The sequence below is a fragment of the Gekko japonicus genome, unplaced genomic scaffold (assembly GCF_001447785.1).
Source record: "Gekko japonicus isolate JY-2015 unplaced genomic scaffold, Gekko_japonicus_V1.1 scaffold1027, whole genome shotgun sequence".
NCBI lineage: Eukaryota > Metazoa > Chordata > Lepidosauria > Squamata > Gekkonidae > Gekko > Gekko japonicus.
The window spans coordinates 10,874-33,066 of record NW_015167569.1 but is presented as its reverse complement, the minus strand read 5'-3'; the positions used below and the strand labels follow the sequence as shown (position 1 = coordinate 33,066).

The following is a 22,193-nucleotide window of genomic DNA, read 5'->3' as shown; positions in this document are numbered from 1 at the left end:
AAATTGTAAAATCCTGAACCTGTTTACAAAAAGACAGTGACCTGCAGGGGTCATTTCGTAGAAAAAGAGGTGCAGGAGCTCATTAGCATAACTCATTAGCATAACTTATTTGCATATGCCACACCCCCTGACAACACCAGAAGTGTGTCAGAAGGCAACCCCCCCCGCTCTTTTTTGGATTGCTGGCGGGGGGGGGGGGGAACGTGCAGATCTGTCCTCACAGAGGAGGGAGAGCTTGTACCTGAATAAAACTTGGCCTTAATGGTGCCACTGGACTGTTTTGGACCAGGGGGAGCTCTGCAACTTACCTGGCTGCTTCTTGCTCTGACTGAGGGCTGCTGGGAGCAGGGGGTGGGGCTTGTTGCATGTGCCCGCCCCGTGGGCTCTTTACTGCTGGAGCTCTGCTCCTGTGCACTCCTGCAGGAAATGACCCCTGGTGACCTGACTCTGGGATGTATCGTGATACACCACTATCCTTCTCTATCTCATTGTCTTTTCTGCCAACCCTTATTCTCTGAAAACAAGACAAAACAAATCACAGCTTTGCTACAAAGCAGAATTAACTTAGACAGTAAAATCTTTACTTGACTTTTCAAACTTGCCAAAACAGAGTCAGTGGTGGCAGACCCATGTGTCAGGGTTACATCCCTATAAGGAAAGGGGACAGGTGACACTTAACATGCAGTATAAGCATGCAAGGCTAGAGAACCTTCAGCCATGCTTGTCCTCCTGAACCCACATTCAAAGCCACTTTGCCCCAAATGGTGTTCAATGACTGGATGTAAACATGAGAAAACACACTCCACTTTTAAAAAGTAGTTTGAAGAAGACAAGCACACGCAAGGGAAAATATAATCTCCCACATCATACCTGTTGGCTTTTAAGTGATTCATTGTGACCAGTTGGGTCCAGTGATCCCTCTAAGCTGAGTTAGTGTGAGCTAGCTCAGTTTTTTAGCCTCTGGCTCACACATTTTTATCTTAGCTCAGGAAGGATGGCTCCAGAGCAAACTAATTTATGCAGTAGCCAAATTGCCTGCTCACAACTTTAATGCCAGCAGCTCTCAAAATAGAATTTTTGCTCACAAGACTCCACAGCTTAGAGGGAGCATTGGTTGGGTCTAGTTTACTCTTCAGTTTGCTGAAAGGCAGGTTAATTTGAGGGGGAAACAGTCTAAAAATCATGAAGTATCTTAAATGGATGTACTATTAATTGGTGGCCTATTATTTTGATAGTAAGGAATCAAAGCTTTTTTCAGACAAGAGAGAAGTTGGTTCAACTACCCAGTTGAAGAAAAACAGTTTAATAATTAAACAATTTTGGTCCATGGCCACAAAAGCAGTTTTACGAAGCAAAACTGGAAAACAGAAAGCCATCTTTAACATTTTCATGAACAGTAATTTCCTATCAGATATTTTATTCTATTACTAATATATAAATGACGTACATATTTTCTTTATCAACCTATTTCCAAATATAACATTTATCTTAAGCAAATATTATTAAATTTTTTACAAATATTGCTTGAAGTTAAATAAAGTACTAAAAAGGAAGGAGATGGAAATATTTCTTATAAAGCTGGAAAACTGGGTCTAGAAAATATTAAGAATTGAGCAATTTAACTATGTTGCTTCACCTGTTACATAACCATAATGTCACTTAGAGTCATGGCAGTGTTTGCATTTTCATGCTAAATTCTACTTTCCTGGATTTGTAACTTCACCTTGACTGTAAAAGTTTATTAGGGGATACACATTTAAACAACACATTAGGGGATACACATTAAAACAACCAAGAGTGAAGGGTACTAAGCAGGCTGTGCACTCTCGTGGCATAATGCATGCATTTGCACACTGCAAGGTAATCTTGTCCTCACACAGATGTTTTTGAGCACCCTGCACAGCTAATCCCTATACTAAAATTTGTTTCTGCCTACTAATTATATTCAGCGGATAGGACATGTTTTTTTTGTCCTGGTGTTTGTTTTAATCTGTATCTGCCAGGGAAATGAACAGATATTAGTAAGCATAAAAGACATATACCATAATTGGCTATTTTCATACTGGGACATCTTCCCCCTAAATCAGTCTGCTACAAGCAAACAATGGATTATGGGTTTAGAACTGAAACAAAACTTCATCAAGAATTAAGAAAGGTATAACATAACATTTAAATCCAAGATTTGAATGGTCCAAAATTCAAAAATCTGGGCTTATGTGCATAAGTTTCCAGTAACCTTTATGACTAGGGTTAACAACCTCCAGTAGATACCTGGAGATCTTCCTCTATTAAAACTGATCTGCAGATGACCAAAATCAGTTCCTTTGGAGAAAATGGCTGCTTAGGAAGGTGGACTCTATGGCATTATACCCTGCTAAAGCCGCTCTCCAAACCCCACCCTCCTCAGAGCTTCACCCCCAAAATCTCCAGGTATTTCCCAACCAAGAGCTGGCAGCCCTGCTTATGAACCTACTCAATCATTGTAGCCATCTTCAAAGGCCCTGCTTCCAGTGCCCCTGCCTTCTGAGATTAAGCAGATGGTAATCCAGAAGAGGACCTTTTCAGTCATAGCACCAAAACTCTGGAACTCTGTCATCAGGGAAAGTCATCTGTCCCCTTCTGTTGCCATCTTCCACCAGCACATAAAGACTTTTTGTTTAATGTTCCCTCGGTGATCTCTCCTTCCTGCCTATTGTTTTAATTTTCATAAATGTTGTAATTTTTTGTTTTAAGTCTTCACGCTTTTTTTAGCTCTGGTTTTAATTGCTTTATGCTGTTGCAGTGCTGGTTAATTTTAATGGTTTTAAAATGTGGTTTTATTATGCACATTTAAATTTTGTTAGCCACCTTGGTGGCCATGTGAGGGCAGAAAAGTAAGATATAACTTTTGTAAAATTTATACACACACACACACACACACACACCATTCTACCAAATCACGAAAATGAGACTAAAAGTGTCAGCATCTGTAGAAAATATGTAATTCTAAATTCTGAAATTTCAAATCTGACAATTAATTTTGAATAATACTCTACATTGCCAATTCCTAGCAATTCCACCCAGGACACATCATAATTTGCCTTTACACACATCTGTTGTATATCCACCAATGAACAACACCAGAGAAGGATTGCTCTCAAGCACAGTCCATGAACATTTGGTTGCTTCAATTCTCTTTGGTGTGAAAACAACCAATCCTCTAATTAAGACTATTAATTTTAACCCAGACATGCGCTTGAATTGTCCCTTGGAAAGCTTTTCAAAGAGGTAATCTATAATTGTAACCTAGAACCAGACTGTATGAATATCAACAGAAAAGCAAGAAGGACATTTAATGCCAAAAAGAGGCAAATTAACTAGCCCAGTAGGTTTCTCAACAGACAACACGGGTGAGAGAAGGTCAAGATTGAGCTTGCTATTTATCAAATGTATGTCTAAACTAATTATTCAGTTCAACAATGTTGCCTTTCAACCTGTGTGTGCGGTCAAACCTCCCATCATTAAGGGTTAACGTCACTGGGATTCACTCTATGGCAGGAATGTGGTTTGAGTTTAAAAGCATTTCTTGAGACACAACACACACTATGTAGAATGAGTCCTTTCAAAAGCTTGAAACATTAACCATAGATGGTCCAGTTCTCACCATTACATGGAAAAGACACCACATGGTAATTTGCATATCTAGGCTAAAGATTTCTTAGAATACAGACTCATGTGCTCTGGTCAGTATTTCTCATATCCTAAAAAACTAAAGTGTTTCTTTTAATGCCTGTATAGAAGAAATCTTTCACAGGTTACAGTTACAGGATACTGAATAATGAACTTTCAATCCACTTTCAATGCACTTTCCAAATTGTTTGCAAGTGGACTGTGCTATTTCACACAATTAAATCTAGTTGCAAAGTGCACTGAAAGTGGATTGAAAATACAATATTCCACATGTGTGTAAGTGCCCAGTGTAACTTCATGGTATCTATAATATGTTCAAAAATGAGTGACAGAATGTCAGTTTACAGCGAACAACTTTTGTGTTGGACATAAGGCATGTGTACCACATAAGTGGTACACTTCATGAATGCACTGTCTGTTCTCTATATGTATAATATTTTGTTATATTGCGAATAGAGGGGCTTGGGGAAATCCTGAATAACTAGATCAAGCAACTAAAAATGAAGGCATCTATGAATCTCAAATGGTTTCAGTGCCACAAATATTTTCATGTTTTCAATTATACAAGATTGTTCAATTTTTTTACTATTAGGGTATGATTTTAAGAACTCCCAAAACTCAGGTTTTAGTAAATAAAAACTGCATGAGGCATTAGAAAGTTGTAAATTGAAAATTAAATTAATGGAATCTGTCGTTAATTTTATGTAATTTCACGGTTAATGGGAGGGCTGAAAGTTTGATCTTGAAAACAGCCTAGCAAATATGAAAATAAAGCATTTCAGATTTTCTACATACCAATACCCATACAGAAGTTCAGTTACAGGTTGTTACATTCCCAACACACTGTGGCTGGTGGCCTACAGGTTACCATATCTGCATACATTTTGCCAGTTCCCAGATGACAAAAAGTTTTTCAGCGATGGCACTTGGCTCTTCATTCATAAATAGCCTGCAGTTAATCTAACTTTCAGTTCACATTTACAGCTAGAAAACAAAAAATGTCTAGTTTTGCAAAAGTTTAGACACACTGATCCAAATTCAGATATTCTAGTCAACCCCATACATTACAAAATTTCACCAACGGGAATTCTGTTTCCTTACTCTTTGGGAGCACTGTAGATGACCTCCTTCCATAAGTGTGGTTTAGAAACTTGATTTAAAACAGTTAACATAGCTATCTTCTCAAAATTTGAAGAAACTTTATTTCAAATTTCATATGATTTATCTATTTGAGCAATGTGCCAGATTTTATGCCATGTACCCCATTTCCTTGTCAGTAAGGGGTGGAAATCTTGGTAGAAAAATATATGATGCCTTCCTATTAGCTAATTCTTTGAAACAACCTGGACTACCTGAGAGGTCAGAACCAATGAGATGATCACAGAAAGCAAGGGTATGCAATACGAAATAACCTAATACCCAACAATGCAGTAGGGAAGGCACTACTTTTGCATTCTGATCATATTTACATCACATATTTGAACTGTTTCCTAAGGGCTAGACACGTATTTCAGCCTTGCAAATCAGTCTCAATAAATTACTAGCCAACAACTTTTACTGCCCTTCCTGGGTAGGCATACCTGTTTAAGTAATTAGTGGCCTTGGAAACAGAAAGAAAAGTGATGTGGCTAAGAAACTGGGCTACAGATCGGAAGTCCTAAATTCAAGTTTTACATCAGTGATGAACTGAACTCACTAGATGGCTTTAGGTAAGAGGTGTGCATTTATTTCAAAATAAATTTTAAAAATTAAAAAAGGGCCCAGTTTAGTTCATTTGTTTGAACAATGGAAGCAGAGTAAAAAAAAAATTGTTATTCCCTTCTTTCCTTTCCTCATTTTTGCCACAAAACAGTTCATTTTATTATATTCCTTATTATATATGCTTGCTTTTGTTCCCATTGAACATACTGCCTCTTTCTCCTTCCCTGTTCCTACCTGTCCCTTAACAGCACTTCCTGTACTTCTGCTGTGGGACAGCTCCAGCCAACAGCAGTGGTGGCTGGTCAGTAGGTAAGTGGTGTCTTCTCTCTTCTTCTCCATCCTTTTTCCTCACTTTGGGTCCTGCTTTTGAAGTCTCAGAGGGGTGGTGCTGCAGTGCACTCTAGGACTACATTTCTCAAGGTGCTCCAAAAGCACAATAAGGAGGTAGAAAGAAGGGAGGAGGAGAGAGATTCCCCACTGGCTTGTCAACTAGATGGTGATCAACCTCTGCTGCTCGCCTGGAGTCTTCCTGGCAGCAGAAGCAGCAGCCATTTAACGTCGTGCAGCAAGTACTATTGGAGGGGGAAGGAGGAGGAGAAGTGGGCATCGTTCCCAATGGGAGTGGAAATGAATATAATAATGAAAACTAACACAGACCCAAAAAGCTTGCTCTTGTTTGGCCAATCTGCAATAAAGGTTATAATAATACTCACCTACAAGGGTTGTTGGCAGCATTGCAGCACGGCAATACAAGTGAAGTGCTTTGAATATTCTAAAGTTATATTGTGAAACTGGCTATTATTAAAAGAGCCAACTTTTTTAAAAGGTTCCAAGCTAGGTTGTCCAGGAGATGTTGACATGCTTTTTCAATCAACCATACAAGGGGTTCTTAAATGGGCTGGTACAGCTCAAACCTAAGAGATGATACTTCTAGGATTCTGATAGCCTGAAGGCCCCACAAAAGCATTTTGAGAGCTACATGAAGCCTATTCACAACAGGTTATCAAGATCTGCAAATTATTTCTGTAGTGCTTCACAGCAGAATTTGTTCACTTAAACTGCACTGGCACCAAAGTTGATAGTTCCAAGATGCCATGTTATGCTTACAATAAACATGTGCCATTGTGCAAACAGCATTTATTATTAGTATAAGAAAAGAATAACAGAGGCTAACGCACTCAGGCCTAACGCACCAGCCAGTAGCCTGTCGTCCCTGCTGAAGGCCGTATCAGGCTGGGCGTTAGAGCACCCTAGGCTGATTCTCTTGGGTGATTTCAACGTCCATGCCGAGGACACGACCTCCAGCCGGGCTACGGACCTGGTGTCGTCTCTCAATTCATCTCAGCCAGTCACATGCTCGATTTGATCTTCGCGGCGGGAGTGATGGTGAACCGGATCACTGCAGAGGCAGTGCCATGGTCGGACAACTGGGCCCTGAAGGCCCATCTGAACATTCCACCCAGACCTTGTTTAGGCGGCGAGCGGATTTTTGCTCGCTCGAGGCGCCAAATGGATCCAATGCGATTCTAGATGGCCCTGCGGGATCTGAGGCCCCCTGGCGGCTCATTGGATGAGCTGGTGGAGGACTGGCATGTTCGGCTCTCAGCCATCGATGAGATTGCTCCCAGGCGCCCTCTCCGCACTCGTGTTAGGCGAGCGCCTTGGTATACCCAGGAGCTGCGAGAGCTGAAGCGAGAACTGAGACGGCTAGCGAGACGGTGGTGTTCAGCTCACGATGAGGCGTCAAGAACATCCTATAGGATGCTTATGAAAGCCTATGAGATGGCAGTCAAAGCTGCAAAGAGAGACTCTCTAACATTGGAAGCCCAGGTGGCAGCCACTGCCAAGTCGGCCTTTTATCATCTTCGGCTGGCTCGGCAGTTGGTCCCCTTCCTTGACCGCGATGACCTGGCCACAGTGATCCATGCGACGGTCACCTTGAGGTTAGACTACTGTAACGCTCTCTACTTGGGGCTGCCTTTGTCGCAGATTCGGAAGCTGCAGCTAGTGCAGAATGCTGCAGCCAGGCTGTTGATGGGTCTCTCTAGGAGGGATCACATTCGGCCTGTGCTGAAAGCACTGCACTGGCTACCAATAGCGTACCGGATCCGCTTCAAAGTGCTGGTTCTTACCTTTAAAGCCCTGTATGGCCAGGGTCCAGCTTACCTAAGGGACCGCCTTTCCCCATATGTTCCCCCAAGGGCACTACAGTCGGGGAGTCAACATCTCCTGGAAATTCCAGGCCCCAGGGATATTAAATTTGCTGTTACTAGAGCCAGGGCATTTTCGGTGGCGGCTCCTACCTGGTGGTCCCTGCGGGACCTTTCTCATTTCTGCAGGGCCTGTTAGATGGAGCTCTTCCACCAGGCTTTCAAGTATGAGCCGCCACCATTACAATTCCACTACCGATATGTATGCAGCATCGCACCACTACCACTAATATGTGGTTCCATCTGGGTGCGAGGTGACCCTAGAAGGAGAGGGGATGACAGGTTGCAGAACCAATTGCCACTGGATTAAGATCTACCCCATCTTGTGATAAGTGAAGCACTGACACTTTGTTGTTGTATTATATTGTTTTACTGTTTTAGGCTGTTTTATCTGTTTTAACTCTGGCACTTGTGCCTCGTTGTTAGCCGCCCTGAGCCTTTGGGGAGGGTGGGATATAAATCCAAAAATAAATAAATAAAATAAATAAGGACAGGGGTCTCTTTGGACAATCTGGCAAGCAATATGGGAAAAGCCAATTCAAAATTGCTCCCATCAAAATTAAAGCCACATTATCATTAGGCATAGTGGATTTAGTAAGATATTTGCTGAACCAACTGACTGTACAAGTAACATGTGTGCAAAGTACATATTCAGTCACATATTCTATATGGCAAGCTTTCTGAAGTCTAGGAAAAGGTGCTTCAGAGGAGAGAGAGCCTCAAATGTTTCCTTCACAAGTTTTCAAACCGCTCCCATGTTTACACTGTAAAATAAAAGGATTTTTTTCCCAGGTGAAACTCATAGACGAAATCCTGGCCCCACTTAACATTACAGGATTTCTGTTTTTGATTTAGCTGAGTGCCATTCCATAATCTCTGCAACACTTCATGGTTTGGTGATTGATCGCTGTGATATGTTTTTGACCTCATAAACATTTAGTGAAGTAGGCATACTTCTACATGCAATAAAATCATAAATGTGAAAAAACTTAGTATATAATTATTATAAGTGGTAGCTAATTATTTTATTTATTATCTGAAATAAAGGGTAATTAAACTGTATTAAGATACTTCAATACCCAAGTAAAGTTCAATTAAATGATGTACATAAATTATTTACATATAGAAAGTGATCTTAGCTGCACGGCAGGAATCATAAAATGTTTGATGGTTTTCAAATGGCATTTGATTTAAAATTCACATTTTTAACATGCTTAAGGGAATTAACAGTGAAATCCTGAGCAGGTCTACTCAGAAGTCTACTTAAGTCTACTCATTGGGGCCATTCATACATTATGGTCACACTCATTCTTAAAGCATGTTCTTGACTAAAAACGTAAGCTCTAAGAAGAGGCTTAGGGTTATTTCAACCTTCACAGAGATGAAGCATATCGTTCAGGCTCAAATTAGCTGCAGTAGGCACCAATGCAAGCAGCAATGGCAAATCTGAAAAAGCAGTACTTCTCAAAAGCACACCCCTGACTTGGATAGCCCAGGGAAGCCTAATCTCATCAGATCTTGGAAGCTAAGCAGGGTTGACTCTGGTAAGTACTTGGATGGGAGACACCCCCCTGGAGGCAAGGGCAGGCTTCATTCAGCCACCTCTCTGAATATCCTCCAAGTCCCCAATAGGGGTCAGTCACTAGAGGTCGCCATGACTTCCAAGTGCACAAACAGTACTTCTCTCTCAGCAGTTCTCCAATGTTCTATGTTTGTCTATGTCATTTCTGCCTCAAAAAAAACCCTTGCTTTTCAAGCATACCATATACTGGTAAGATCTAGAGTCTGTGCAGTAAACATCCAACACAGACCACTTTGGTGTAGTGGTTAAATACATGGACTCTAATCTGGGAGAACTGGGTTTGATTCTCCGCTCCTCCACTTGCAGCTGCTGGATGACCTTGGGCAAGCCATAGTTCTGTCAGAGCTGTTCTGAAAGAGCAGTTCTTGAAAAAGCTCTCTCAGCCCCACCTACCTCACAGGGTGTCTGTTGTGGGAAGGGGAAGGGAAAGGGAAAGGAGCTTGTATGCTGCTCTGGGACTCCAAGTGAAGGGCAGGATATAAATCCAATATCTTCTCTTCTTTTAAAACCATTAAAAATATCTTACCAAGAGATAAGTCTGTCCTAAAACTTTTACCAGCTCTTTCTCTACTGGTTTCTTTCTCTACTATAACATTCTGCTATCATTCTGCTGCTTTCAGGCAATGATCAGAAGAAACAGTCCCATAGAAAAGATGGAACCTTATACCAGATACAGCCTTAGTGACCAATGGCCCTTCTTGGTTTTTAACTTCCAACCTGTTGAAGAGTTCTGGAGAACTCGAAGGCATGCAGAATGTGTTATGCTGTTTTGGTTGGTCTTAATAAAAGGTATTATGTAGCGTCAGTTTATAGACAATCACGGTATTTCTCACAGGGTTTTCTGAAAATTCAAACAAATATAATAGCATTCCGCTTTGCGTCCTAGAAGGCCTGGGAGAAAGGGACATTTATAAATAAATAAATGGCTTAAAATATAAATGGAGAGCTTTTTTCTCCTACTGAGCCAATGACTTTTTGATACGCACTCTCCCATCCTAGCTACCAAAAAATAAAATTACTAGGATGCCACTAGAACAAGGAGTTGTGTGGCAACTTAAAGACTAACAGATTTACACTGGAATCCTACACTTTTCTAAGTCCACTGACAGCAGTGAATTTAGAAGGGTGTAACACTGCTTAGAACTGCACTGCTATTGTATGAACTGTCGTTTTACCCTTCATTTTTGCTGAAATACAAATTCAACAAGATGCTGCTATATATCTTCCCCCACCTCACTAATGTCACATGAATTCTATCTTTCTTTTCTCTCTCCTGTCCGTTTTACATCCTTGGATGCTGCTGTGAAATGTACAGCACTGCCATTTTCAGAAATAGCTCCATATTTCTGGTAGCATTTACTTGTCCCCTGGGACCTTTTGGACAACAGAATTTGGGGTGTTAATATAGAATCTTACACTCCCAAGCTTTAACCAGTGAAGGATCCCTGTTAATTCATAAGATAAGAAACAGCACTCTGGAATCTGACACATTCCAAACGAGCAAACTAGCAAACAAGCAACATACGAATGCCCCTCCCCCTTTATTTTTATTAACTAAAGCAAGCATTTTCTCTGATGGTGTCAACTGAAGATGGACAAGAATATCACTATGTTTCATTAATATATTTTTATAAAATGTACAATTTTACCCAATATAAAGAACTTTCAAGATCGATCCTAATCCTCTGGAAAAGCCTATTTTTATTTATAAATGAGGAAATAAAAAACATCAATTATGCATTCCAATAACCTGAGGAGAGGCTGGGGGGGGGGGAAACAAGCCATATTATCCTATGATACACAGAGGCCAAATCCCTGGACAAACCATCTGGGATAGGACACATTTCATGAACATTATACTGACAAGATTGTTTTGACAGTTCCGTTAATATAAATATGTTAGCTCATGGTGTTACAAAATAACAGCAACTATAGGAAGAAGGCACTGACCCCCTTACTGTGAGGAGCAGAGGGTGGCAGGAGAGAGCAGGGGGGCCCCAGTATTCTATAGAGCATAATAAAAACATTCTTACATCCAATAAATACACTGTAATCAAAAATGTCTTCCTAAAGTTCCATAAATACTACAATTAGAGGAAACTGGAAACTGACATCCCTAAATCAATAACGTTAGGTCAGAATATAAACTCAGAATTATTACGGCTGTTAAAAACCATTGTTTGCACAAAGCATATTAGCAAGAAAAGGCATTATCTTTTAATATTTTCTTTGGAATAAATAAACTTGCAGATTTTGTTTGCATTTCCGTACACCCCCAATAGTAAACACACCATGGGATTTTTCTGTCACTTTTAAACAAGGGAAGCTTGCTAGAGAGCAGGAACCAAACACATGCACAAAAAGAAAAAGGAAGAACATTTTCTGCAACAGCCCTATGCAACACAAAGATGGCGGACCCATGTGTCTGCTTGTACAGCCCCCCGAAGGCTGACCTCATCCACATCTGCTAATTATGCAAAACCCAAGAGAGGCAGCTTTCTGAGTACTCAAGGGATCTGAGCAAAAGTTTCCAAATCCTTGGATGCACCTCTCAGCAGTACCAGCAAACCCTTGCATCCCTACAGCTAGTAGGGGGGTTGCAGGCTTGGACATTCCAATACAACTTCATGATTTCATAAAAATGAATGGAATTTTGGAAAGAGTAGACAGTTTGGGAGGAACAGGATCTAATCTCCAGGAGCAGAAGGAGAATTATTTGGCTATCCATGAGTCTTTTCCTAGCCTTCATCCTGGGGAAGCATGCACAGCTGTTTCCCTTTATCCTAGGAGCTAGGTGTGTTGAGAAACAGTGACTGGTTCAAGGTGACCCACTGAGCTTCTTGGCAAAGACGGGATTTGAACATAGGTCTTTCTGGTCTTAGTACAACACCCTAAGTTCTATACCATGCTGGCCAAAACACTGCTACATCACTACATAAATTGAAATTTGGTATTACTTTGTCAAATTAAAATACATGAACATTAAATGCATAGCCTTTTTGATTTGCAAACTCTTGTTCAACCAACTATAGCCAAAATTAACACATAGAAGTGACTAACATGAAACAATTACAATTTTTAAAAACCCAATTGTACTATTGATGCAAAACAGACCAGTTAGTTAAGCCTATTCGTGAAATTCTGGACTTTGGGTAGAATTCAACAGATGGTTATTAAATGCTGGGTTTTAGAATTCCTTGTTCCTCAAGAATAGGGCAGCCTCAAGTTTGACAAACAGATGACCCCAATAGCCTTTATCAGTGTTACTGCTCTTTTATTTAATCGTAAGTAAACAAGCAATAAATAGTTCCCAGAATCAAAGTCTAAACCAAATAAAATATTTGTGGGCTTAAGTTGTCAAACAACTAATTAAGCTCTCCATTTTGCAAGAGGTACACACCTCTTTAACCAAGCATGTGAGTAAGCTTAGCTTGAATTGGAATTGCATGAGACTACTGAGAAATGGAATTGTATAATCCTAGGTCTGAAAGTGATTACACTCAGAACTCTTCGCAAATACCAATCAGTGTTCCTTAGTAACAAAGAACTGTGAGTTATGTGGCATCCTAAAGACTAACACAATTATTACAGCATATGCTTTAATGAGTCAGAGCCTACTTGAGCGCCACCATTAAAATATTTAACTTTTAAGGCACACTAAAGTTCTATTATTTTGGCTGCGGGAAATTAACATGGCTACCCCTCTGAAGCTTTTCTTGGTAGTTATCACATTCTCCTGCATAGAGTCCATAACCATGTTTGGTAAGCATGTAAGAAGAGCTCTGCTGGATCAGACCATCTAGTCCAGCATCCTGGTTCATATAGCAGCCAATCAGTTGGTCCTGGAGCCAACAAACAGAGCACAGAAGCCAAGGCATTCACCTGATGTTGCCTTCTAGTACTGGATATCAGGAGTCTACTGCCTCTAAATATACAGGTTCCCTTTACTCTCCATGGCCATCTATACTTGTGACCATCACTACCTCCACTTGCAGTGAATTCCACAACTGAATTACCTATTGAGTAAAGAAGTATTTCCTTTTGTCTGTTCTGTATGTATTGCTCATCAAATTCATTGGGTGCCCCCAAATCTTAGTACTGTGGGAGAGGGGGGAAAGCTCCCTCTATCTACTTTCTCCACTCCATGGATAATTTTATGAATCCCTATCATGTCCCCCTTAGCCTTCTGTTTTTCTGAGCTACAAAGTCCCAGACTCTTCAGCCTTTCTTCATAGGAAAGGTGATCCAACACCTTGATGATCTTGGTTCCCCTCTTCTATACTTTTTCCAGCAATACCATAGCAATTCAGCCAAAATACCATATTTACTTGAAATGAAGACAACTCTGAATGTAAGACATCCCCCCCTTTAAAAAGTTATACACAACAAAAATCGTCTCTGCATAAATATTTCCACTTTTGGAACACAGGTGACCACAAAGTGGTTAGATAACCTTGCTGCCAGTTATACATGCAGGCACCAAATGGTACCTTAAATGTCCAAACCCATTTAAAACAACAAAACCATGACTCACCTTCAGGTTCCAAAGTGGTGTCTTCACCAACTAAGTTGTAAGATGGCCGAGCCAATGAAAATCCAGCCATGGTGATCATCACCAGGCAAATAAGGCAACATGAATCCCAGTTTACCATCTTCTTAGTGCAAGTCCTTGGTTCTTTTCCATGCCTCCATGTGGACTTTAATCCCATCTGAGCTCCTCTATACAAGCATGAGCTGAAAGCAGCACCTTAAGCCTCAAGAAGTACTTGCTTATGCCCAGCAGCTGCTGCTTCTCCTGAGGAGACAAGGAATAAAGATTTTGTGAGTTAGGTGAATTGTTTTGAATGTCAGTATTAAGTTATTCTAAGACACAGTCCAAAAGTATGCTTTGCTTTCCATAAGCATCAGCAGCTCAGGCAAACCAAACTCTGTTCTACTTTTTGCAGGACCCAAGACACGGTAGGTTCCCTGCAGTCATGAACTGAAACAGAGGTGATAGAAGCTGTGTGCTGGCCAAGAACTGGGATGTTTGCCAGCAAAAAAAAAGAAAAAGAAAAAAGTTAAGAGAAGCACAAGATAGAGTAGGAGGAAATGTGTGTAGAAATGGCATTGTGTTTACAGAGATAGTTTATCTTTTATTACAAGTGCCTCATTCTATCCACCATGATGGTAGATTGCACACAATTCAGTTTTAGTGCACTTTCAAATCATGTCCATGACTGAACAAATATCATTAAAGTAATTTTGATGGTTAATGCCAATATGCAAGCCAATGTATTCATATCTACAGAAGGCGGAATCGTGGAGAGGAGAATCCAAGCCCCACATTTCCTTGGACTCAGTAAACCAATTAAAATGGCAGAAAGAGCAAACAGGACAACAGCCCTCCCTCAACTTTACCAATTGTTTTAGTTATTTCTTTCGATGTTTACAGCTTTTCTCCCCAATGTATAGTGAAAGCAGCTTACAACACACCTCCATTTTATCTCCACTGCAACCATTCTGCGACTAAGGCTAGGTTGAAACAGAATAAGTGGCTCAAGGTGACCCACTGAACTTTCACAGTAGAGCGGGGACTTGAGCTTGGGTCTCCCAGATCCTACTCTGACACTGGCTCTTCAGATCTCAGAATTCAGCTTCAAGAAAGATTGTGCTATTTTGCATGTTTGAATCAGTCTCCCGCATGCCCCTAGTCAGGTCAGTTTCTTTCACTGAGGCTCAAGCCACATTTGCAGAACAGAAACAATAAATGACCCATGGCCCAGAACTGATAAGGAAAAACAATAGCCCATACTAAAACTGTAGCGATACTTAGTGCTTTTACTTGAAATGTAAGTGACAGAAGTAACAGTGACACCTACTCAACACTGAAATGCCCACAAACATTTTTTGCTTTTTACTAAACTTTTTAAAATGGAATTTATGCGAGATAGTCTTTCTAAAGCCAAAGTTAAATAATAGATTCTACCAAACAACTACCAACAATGCAGAACTTGAATCCTTCCTGAAACATTAATCAGACATAGAGTGATGCAGACTCCCCAGCCCCAGGTCCAAATAACCAGGCACAATGTGTTAATAGAACACCAGTTTTAACAAAATAGAGGGATATAGCCTGTTCTCAGTTATAAACAGAGAGAATCTGGGGGCAACAAGAGATCATAGTGAGATTAAATCATCGGCAATTTCTCCACCCACCCACCCACCCCTATACACATCTCCCTCTCCAGGATACCGTAATGGACGAGAATAAGCTAATTTCCTCCTTCAATTCTCCATCTGTCTTTATTTTTTGTCTCTTGCTAATGTTTAACTGCCCTCAACATTCTGTGCCTCCAGAAGGGCAATGAGCATGCTCCATCCTCACTGGCAATTGGGGGGGGAGGTCTTCATGTTCTAAATTTACAAAGCAATATTTTTTCTGCATACCTGGAAAGTCACTCAGATATACAAAAATGCCTCCCTACCTTGCTTTGCAAGCAGCCTCATTTCATTGCCCTGCTAAGAAGCATTGGCTGTGAGAAAGTATTACGTATAAAAATTGAAAATATTCATTCTATGCATCAAACTAAGTGGACGTAAATATTTTATAATGACATTGCCAGTTCTATGAAACATAGTTTCATGCTTTTGATTTTATGTATTTATTCCATGTCTTCTCATGGTGGGTTTTTGGGGGTTTTTTTTAGATTTTCTGAGGAAACTGTCAACTTTGGCCATAGACAGTGCAAGGAAAATGCAGTGGTAATAGCCTCTTGGCTAGTAAGACAGAAGCAGCAACTACTTAGACAAAATAGTATTAATGGGAATCATCATGGCTGAGAAACAGATTTTTTTTTCCAGGCATCTCTTAGGCTTAAGAACTTTGGGATGCCAGATCACATGCTTAAGAGAGCTCTTTTAATCGGAGAAATCTATAAAGTTTGTTTTAAGAACACAACATACTTACATACATGTGCAAGCCCATCATGTTTCATTTTAAAACCTAAAATAAGCAAGACTGGGTTGAAGAAGTCAAGGATTGCCGTGTATACTACAGATGGGGTGCCCAAGAGTCAGATGAGAAGAAGGTAAATTAGTTCCTGTACTTGCATTTATTTTCACATGCATGCAAGGACGGGAGTACAACCTCTCAGCCACATACTCCATTCTGTGGTCCTCAGCTGTACTCCTCTATCCATAATACATGGTGTTGTATATCTATATATTAGCCTACGTTACTTATATGTAGATATTGGCCTACGTTCCAGGGTAGTGGTAAAGATTACTGAAATAATTTGGATAATCCAGGAGATCCTGTGCAGTAACACTACATAAAGTGCTGGACTCCAACCAATGTCCCTCCAACCCAACTCAACCATCAAAGTTACCACATGACGTTGGGTAAGTCAACATAACACAGAGAACTGTGGTGAAGAAAAGGGGTGAGCCACATATTTAATAAACACTAAGTCTTGTATTATTACTTATGTCCACATTTTCTCCAATACACTACTATGAAAATGAGCAGACCAGGAGTCTTACAGCATCTTAAAAACTAACTGGTTTTTATTCCAGCATAAACTTCCATGGATATGCCTGTAATTCACAATAGCACCACAAGACCTCTGTTTATTCTTGCTGGTACAGCCTAATATAGCCACCTCTCTAGTAAAATAAAGGTTCCTTTTTTCTCTCTGCAGTCATCTGACACCACCAGTAGGAGAAGTTCAGTGCAGTCCCTTCCACACAACCACGTTCAATGGAAGAACAGTACAGCTGCTACTACTACTACTACTACTTCTTTTAAAAACACCAACAGTGTTCTGGTAAAACACAGTTGGCCTGGAAGTCGGGGAGGGGCCCTGCACTGCACAAACCATTTCAATAACTGGATCAAACAGAAACCTGTGTCTTCTTTTGTTTTAAAAAGTCTAAGGCATCAGGGGACAAATAAATCAAACAGCTGTAGCATTTATGATTATTTATATAGTCAGGGATAGATCTTAACTGCACTGAGAAAGAGCCTAAACTTCAGTGGTTACTATCAGAGGTGAAAGAAAACAAAATGTAGCCATTGTCATTCTGCTTCTTCTGTTCTCCCTTATGTTCCAGAGTCTTTTCTCTTTTTTTAAGAACAGCAATACTTCAATAATATTTCTCTATTCTGTGAGGGTTTAAATGTCGGGAGATTTGTGAGGAACCAGTCTGTCTTCCTTCGTAGAGACCAATATCCAATTGCTCTCCAGACATTCCCTGTTTAGTCCTGGATGTCAACACACTCGATGTAAACTCCTTCATGGCAGATGTCACAAGGATATGTCAGTGGGGTACCCCAAAAAGCACTTTCCCCACAGAAAAAGTGCTTACAAGCGATATACCGTCATTCCACACATATTCAAGTTACCGCAAGCCAATAGTCAAGAAACTAACAAAATGCTTCACAATCAAAATTTGACAAAAACCTTCACAAATGCTGCAATTAGTAACTGCCCTACTACTTAATGTTTGGTTTTACACATAGACTTCCATGGTTCATAAGCAATCTCCAACTTTCATGTAAAATCTTTAGCAGTAAGACTTTTGTTCATTAAACAAAGGCTCCAGAGCCCAGCTTGTCTGGCGCTACCTTCCATTAATTCAAAAATAAATGCATAAAAATGGCATAACAGCTTTAAGAAAGAAAGAGTTGCAATATGTTACCAGAAAAGGACCTAGTGGGTATAAATCCATGTGGTCTCTTTAGATTAGTTTAGTCTTTGTGGACATATTCCAGGCGCAACCAAAAACTGAGAACCAGAATTCACTTGTCTTTCTTCAGAGAAGTGCCATGTACCTATGTTAACTATTTATACGGACTTCTACAGACTCCATATTCTCCTAAAGATTATACAAGTTGTTCATAACCCATTCATAATTGACCGAAGACTGCCAGATGGTGTATGGTTCCAGTGTGGTACAACAGTTAGAGCACCAGGCTGCAGGAGAGACCCAGGTTTAAATCCCACTCTGCTATGAAGCTCGCTGGATTAAAAACTATGGCAGTCCTTCACTCTCAATTTAACCTACCTCACAGGATAGCAAGCACACACCTCATGGCCAGTGAGAGTAAACTGGAAGACAGGAGAACCATGCAAGTGGCCCTGAGCTCCTTGGAGAACAGTGAGAGAGAAAAAGCAAAAAAAAAAAAAAGTGACATCCTTTATTTTTAAAGGCATTTTCTTTCTAGAGTGTGATAGAAAGACCTATAGAAGGGAACTCCTTCTACAGAAATTGAGGCAGGTGGGATATACATCTCTCACTGCACCTGAGCTCAAAAAAAAACCACTATGCAAGCAACTTACACTAACACAAGAACAAAGTCTGAATCCAGTGGCACCTTTAAGAACAACAAAGTTTCATTCTGGGTATAAACTTTCCTACGCAAACTTATACCCAGAATTAAACTTTGTTGTTCTTAAGGGTACCACTGGACTCAAACTTTGTTCTGTTGCTTCAGACCAACACATCTACCCGCCTGAATCTACACTAACACAAACCATTCTCCTTCTGCATTGGTGTTTTTGCAGCAGCCAAATTAGACATCTTTGAATCAAATTAACTCCCACTACCATGTTCCTAAAGAAACATGAGCGCTCACCACTGACCATGAAGCTTCCCACCCCTCATCTTGAAGCAGATGGGCCCCTCCAGGAGGGATAAAAAAAACAACAGCCCCAAATTCCTTAACCTTCTGACTTGCCATAGTCCCTGCCCAATGATCTTATAGAGGGACCTCCTACCCTGGGTAATTATGTACCTCTATCTCAATGTTTGGAACACAGCCCCAGCATGCTTTTTGGCCTCTACAATTCTGGCTTCCTGACTACAATAGCATAATCCCTCCCGGAGTCTCAGGCTCAGTGAAAGCCACACATACTGTTTATTTTTCCCCTTGAAAGAGAACTCTGTCTCTCTTCTCAGCCCTTACACTGGGGCGGAGTTGTCAGCCACTCCTGATTGATGGCTCGCCTTGCCACCCGCTCATCAAGTCAATTTTCACCTCGTCACATACCTGCCCAAATTTTCTTTGCCAAACTGACAAGCATGGGAAGAGGAGCCCGGGGTTGGCTCATCAAGTCAATTTTCACCTCGTCACATACCTGCCCAAATTTTCTTTGCCAAACTGACAAGCATGGGAAGAGGAGCCCGGGGTTGGGAGCCAGACCAAATTCCTTCAAGCTGCAGCTCAACATTTTTTTTTAAAAGGCACGGACAAACAAGTAGGACTTGTTCTAGAGTGCTAGTAATTAAGTTCAATCCTAAATGTTCATTTTAATCTGCCCCCATTGTTATTTGGGCGATGTTTATCGCTCCACAGAGAGCTGGCAACGATCTGTGTGTCATCCAAATCAATACCCTGACCTGCGTCTTCTGCTAGGCATTTAGAACACAGCAAAAACCCATGCAAGTATGGATCAATGTCCTCTCCCAGCTTATAGAAAATTAGCTGTATAGCAATTAAGTGACAGTACACTGAATCTGGTCAGCAGAAGAGAGCAAAGCCCCTCCCGCCCACCACCACCACCCCGCCTTTTCACACTGCAATCTTCAAAGGGATCAGCAATTAAACATTAATTCTGGAAGGTTATTCAGGAAAACAGCCTGGCAGCATCAGTAGTTTTGCATTGTTTGAACGTCTTTCATTCATTTTTCCCCTCAGGTCTAGCCTATTTTTCTCCCACATCTTCTGTGGATCAGAGAAAAAGAGAGAGAGAGAGAGAGAGAGAGAAATCTGCATTTTAATTGACATTCCAGAGAGGTACAGAGGCTGCTTATTGCAGTCTATTCAAACCAAACAGGCTTTTCAGATGAAAATGAGTAAAGGCAAGTAGAAGATTTACAGGGATTTGGTACAAAGGAGACAATGAGGTTTGAAATGTTGATGGCGCTTCACACCAACCACATAATGGGCCACTGTTTGAAAGGGCAGTTTTTCACACTGAAATATAAATATATATATATTCCATGGGGCTTTCTCCTTCTGTGAGGAAGGAAAATTATGAATTACTACCCCTACCCCCCAAAAAGAGTCAGCTTTTAAACAATGCCTCCCCAGATGGAGAACGTCTTGTACTTTTGCTCTGCGTTACTTCTACATCACGTTTCCACTAAGCTCCATGTAAATCATTTCTCTCCATGTACACAGATTGTTGCAACATTCGCTAAAGGATTCCATGTGTTTTTTTCCCTTAACTAGGTCCCTTCTGTAACACTATAGGTGAATTTCCACACACACACACAGGTTTTGATGTGTTCAGCGTTCATAAAGCCTCATCCTCATGCTTCTTGCAACTGAATAAACTAGATCCCCTTCTCCACCCCAAATTTTCCCCCTCTTCAAACAAAAGCCCTTTAATTCCACGCCAATTAAATTGTAGCTCTACAATTTGGGTCCTGTTACAACCATAAAATTCCACAAGGACTTCTTCTTTATGGAATACAGTGTGCATCTGATCGTAACTGGAAACATAATCGGGGATGGCAGTCACAAGCAGTGCTGAGCAACTAAAAAGAAAAGTTTGGGGGCTTGAAACATGCCCAGAAATGACATGCTGTTGCACTTCAGGTTGCTCAGGGGTGTGGGGGTACTCTGCACATGCTCAAATGTATACTGCTTTGCTACTTCCAGTTCCAGAGACTAGCAAGAGAAACAGATTTCAGGGGGCTAAACCTTTTCCTCAAATTAAGCAATGGTTACAGGGCTATACTTGACAGAAGAGTATAAAATGTATACATGACATTCTAAAGATGCAGAATTTAACATAAATTTTGTTATAGGGGAGGGGATGGTTACAAATCTAAGAACTGCAAAAGCTAGAGTAATAAGAGAAGAACTTTGCCACCAAATTGGGATGCAAAAGCTGGGTGGGTGAGTGGGTGGGAGACCTAAGGTGGCTATCCTAAGCACATTCATTCACCTGGAACCCAACAGGACTTGCTCAGCTCCAAGTAAATGTATTCAGGAGCGGGTGTGAAGTCTTCAGCAACCTCAGTTTCTATACAAAATTCTTGACCTCACTGCAAACCGATATCTTACTCACAAGGGACCCATCGCTCCATCAACTCGGAGAGATGGGTGCCCACTAAATCTTATGTGCCACATCTGCACACCAGCACATCTGATCGAGCTTATCTGACCCATGCCAGTGGGGGGTGGCCACTTATTAGGGACTTGTGGTCACACGTCACTTTTAAAACGGCAAGCCTCTGACTGCAGAGCGCTGGGAAGAGCACACGGGACGCCCCCCTTGTTTTCGGCATGCAGCCCTCGAGCACCGAAGGAACAGTAGTTGGGGCAGATTTGGATCCTGCAAAGGGGCCACACGTTGCTTCGAAAAGCACAAAGCAATTGCCTGGGCGGAGGGAAGGGGGGGGAGAGAATGCAGGCTGCGATGGCCAGGAAACCTCCTTCTTTGAGATCGTCGCGCTTCTTTAAAAGTAGGGATTAATCTCTCTTCCCCCGTCCCCCTCCCGCGCCCTCCCTCGCGCCTCCTAACTGCAAGCCAAGCCTGGTCCAATTACCTCGTATGAAAAGGCTCCGAGTAAGCGATCTGCTATTCCCTTGTAGCAGGCGTGTGTACGGGATGAAGCAAAGCGACGACGGCAGACTCCTCGGCCCGGGGGAGGACGGTGCGAAAGCAAAACAGTCGTCCTCGGTTTTATTCCATATTCAGGCGCCTTGAAACGTCGATTCGAACCCCCGAACCCGGGGGGAGAAGTCGGCAAGCCCGACCCCCGTCGCCGCCATCGCAACGCTTTCTACCAAAGGGGGGGGGGGGGCTCTACAGAAACGCCAGCAGAAAGGGAAGTTTGTTCCAAAGGGTTCTTTTGGGGAAAAATATTTTAGTGAGAAAAAATGTTTTAGGGGGGGGGGGGGAGACTGAAACCAGCGTGTTGCCACAAACTTTTTCCTGCCCGCTTCACTACAGCAGCTAAGGATCCAGGCTTGGGAGAAGAAAGAAGAAAAAACAACCTCCAAAAACAATGTTTTTTGGGGGGGAAGGGGAAAA

At 41.3% G+C, this 22,193-nt stretch overlaps 1 protein-coding gene across 3 annotated transcripts in view; it reads right to left on the bottom strand.

Annotated features, from left to right (window-relative positions):
- Positions 1 to 21,946, bottom strand: part of FGFR2 (fibroblast growth factor receptor 2) — a 142,148-nt gene extending 120,202 nt beyond the window's left edge. For all 3 annotated transcript variants that reach the window (XM_015413843.1, XM_015413844.1, XM_015413845.1), the window contains exons 1-2: positions 21,706 to 21,946; positions 13,697 to 13,957 (exon numbers count right to left, since the gene is read on the bottom strand). In XM_015413843.1, the coding sequence (XP_015269329.1) occupies positions 13,697 to 13,871 (175 nt within the window). In that variant the 5' untranslated portion in view covers positions 13,872 to 13,957; positions 21,706 to 21,946. The remainder of the gene's footprint in view (positions 1 to 13,696; positions 13,958 to 21,705) is intronic.
- Positions 21,947 to 22,193: the final 247 nt, after the last annotated feature.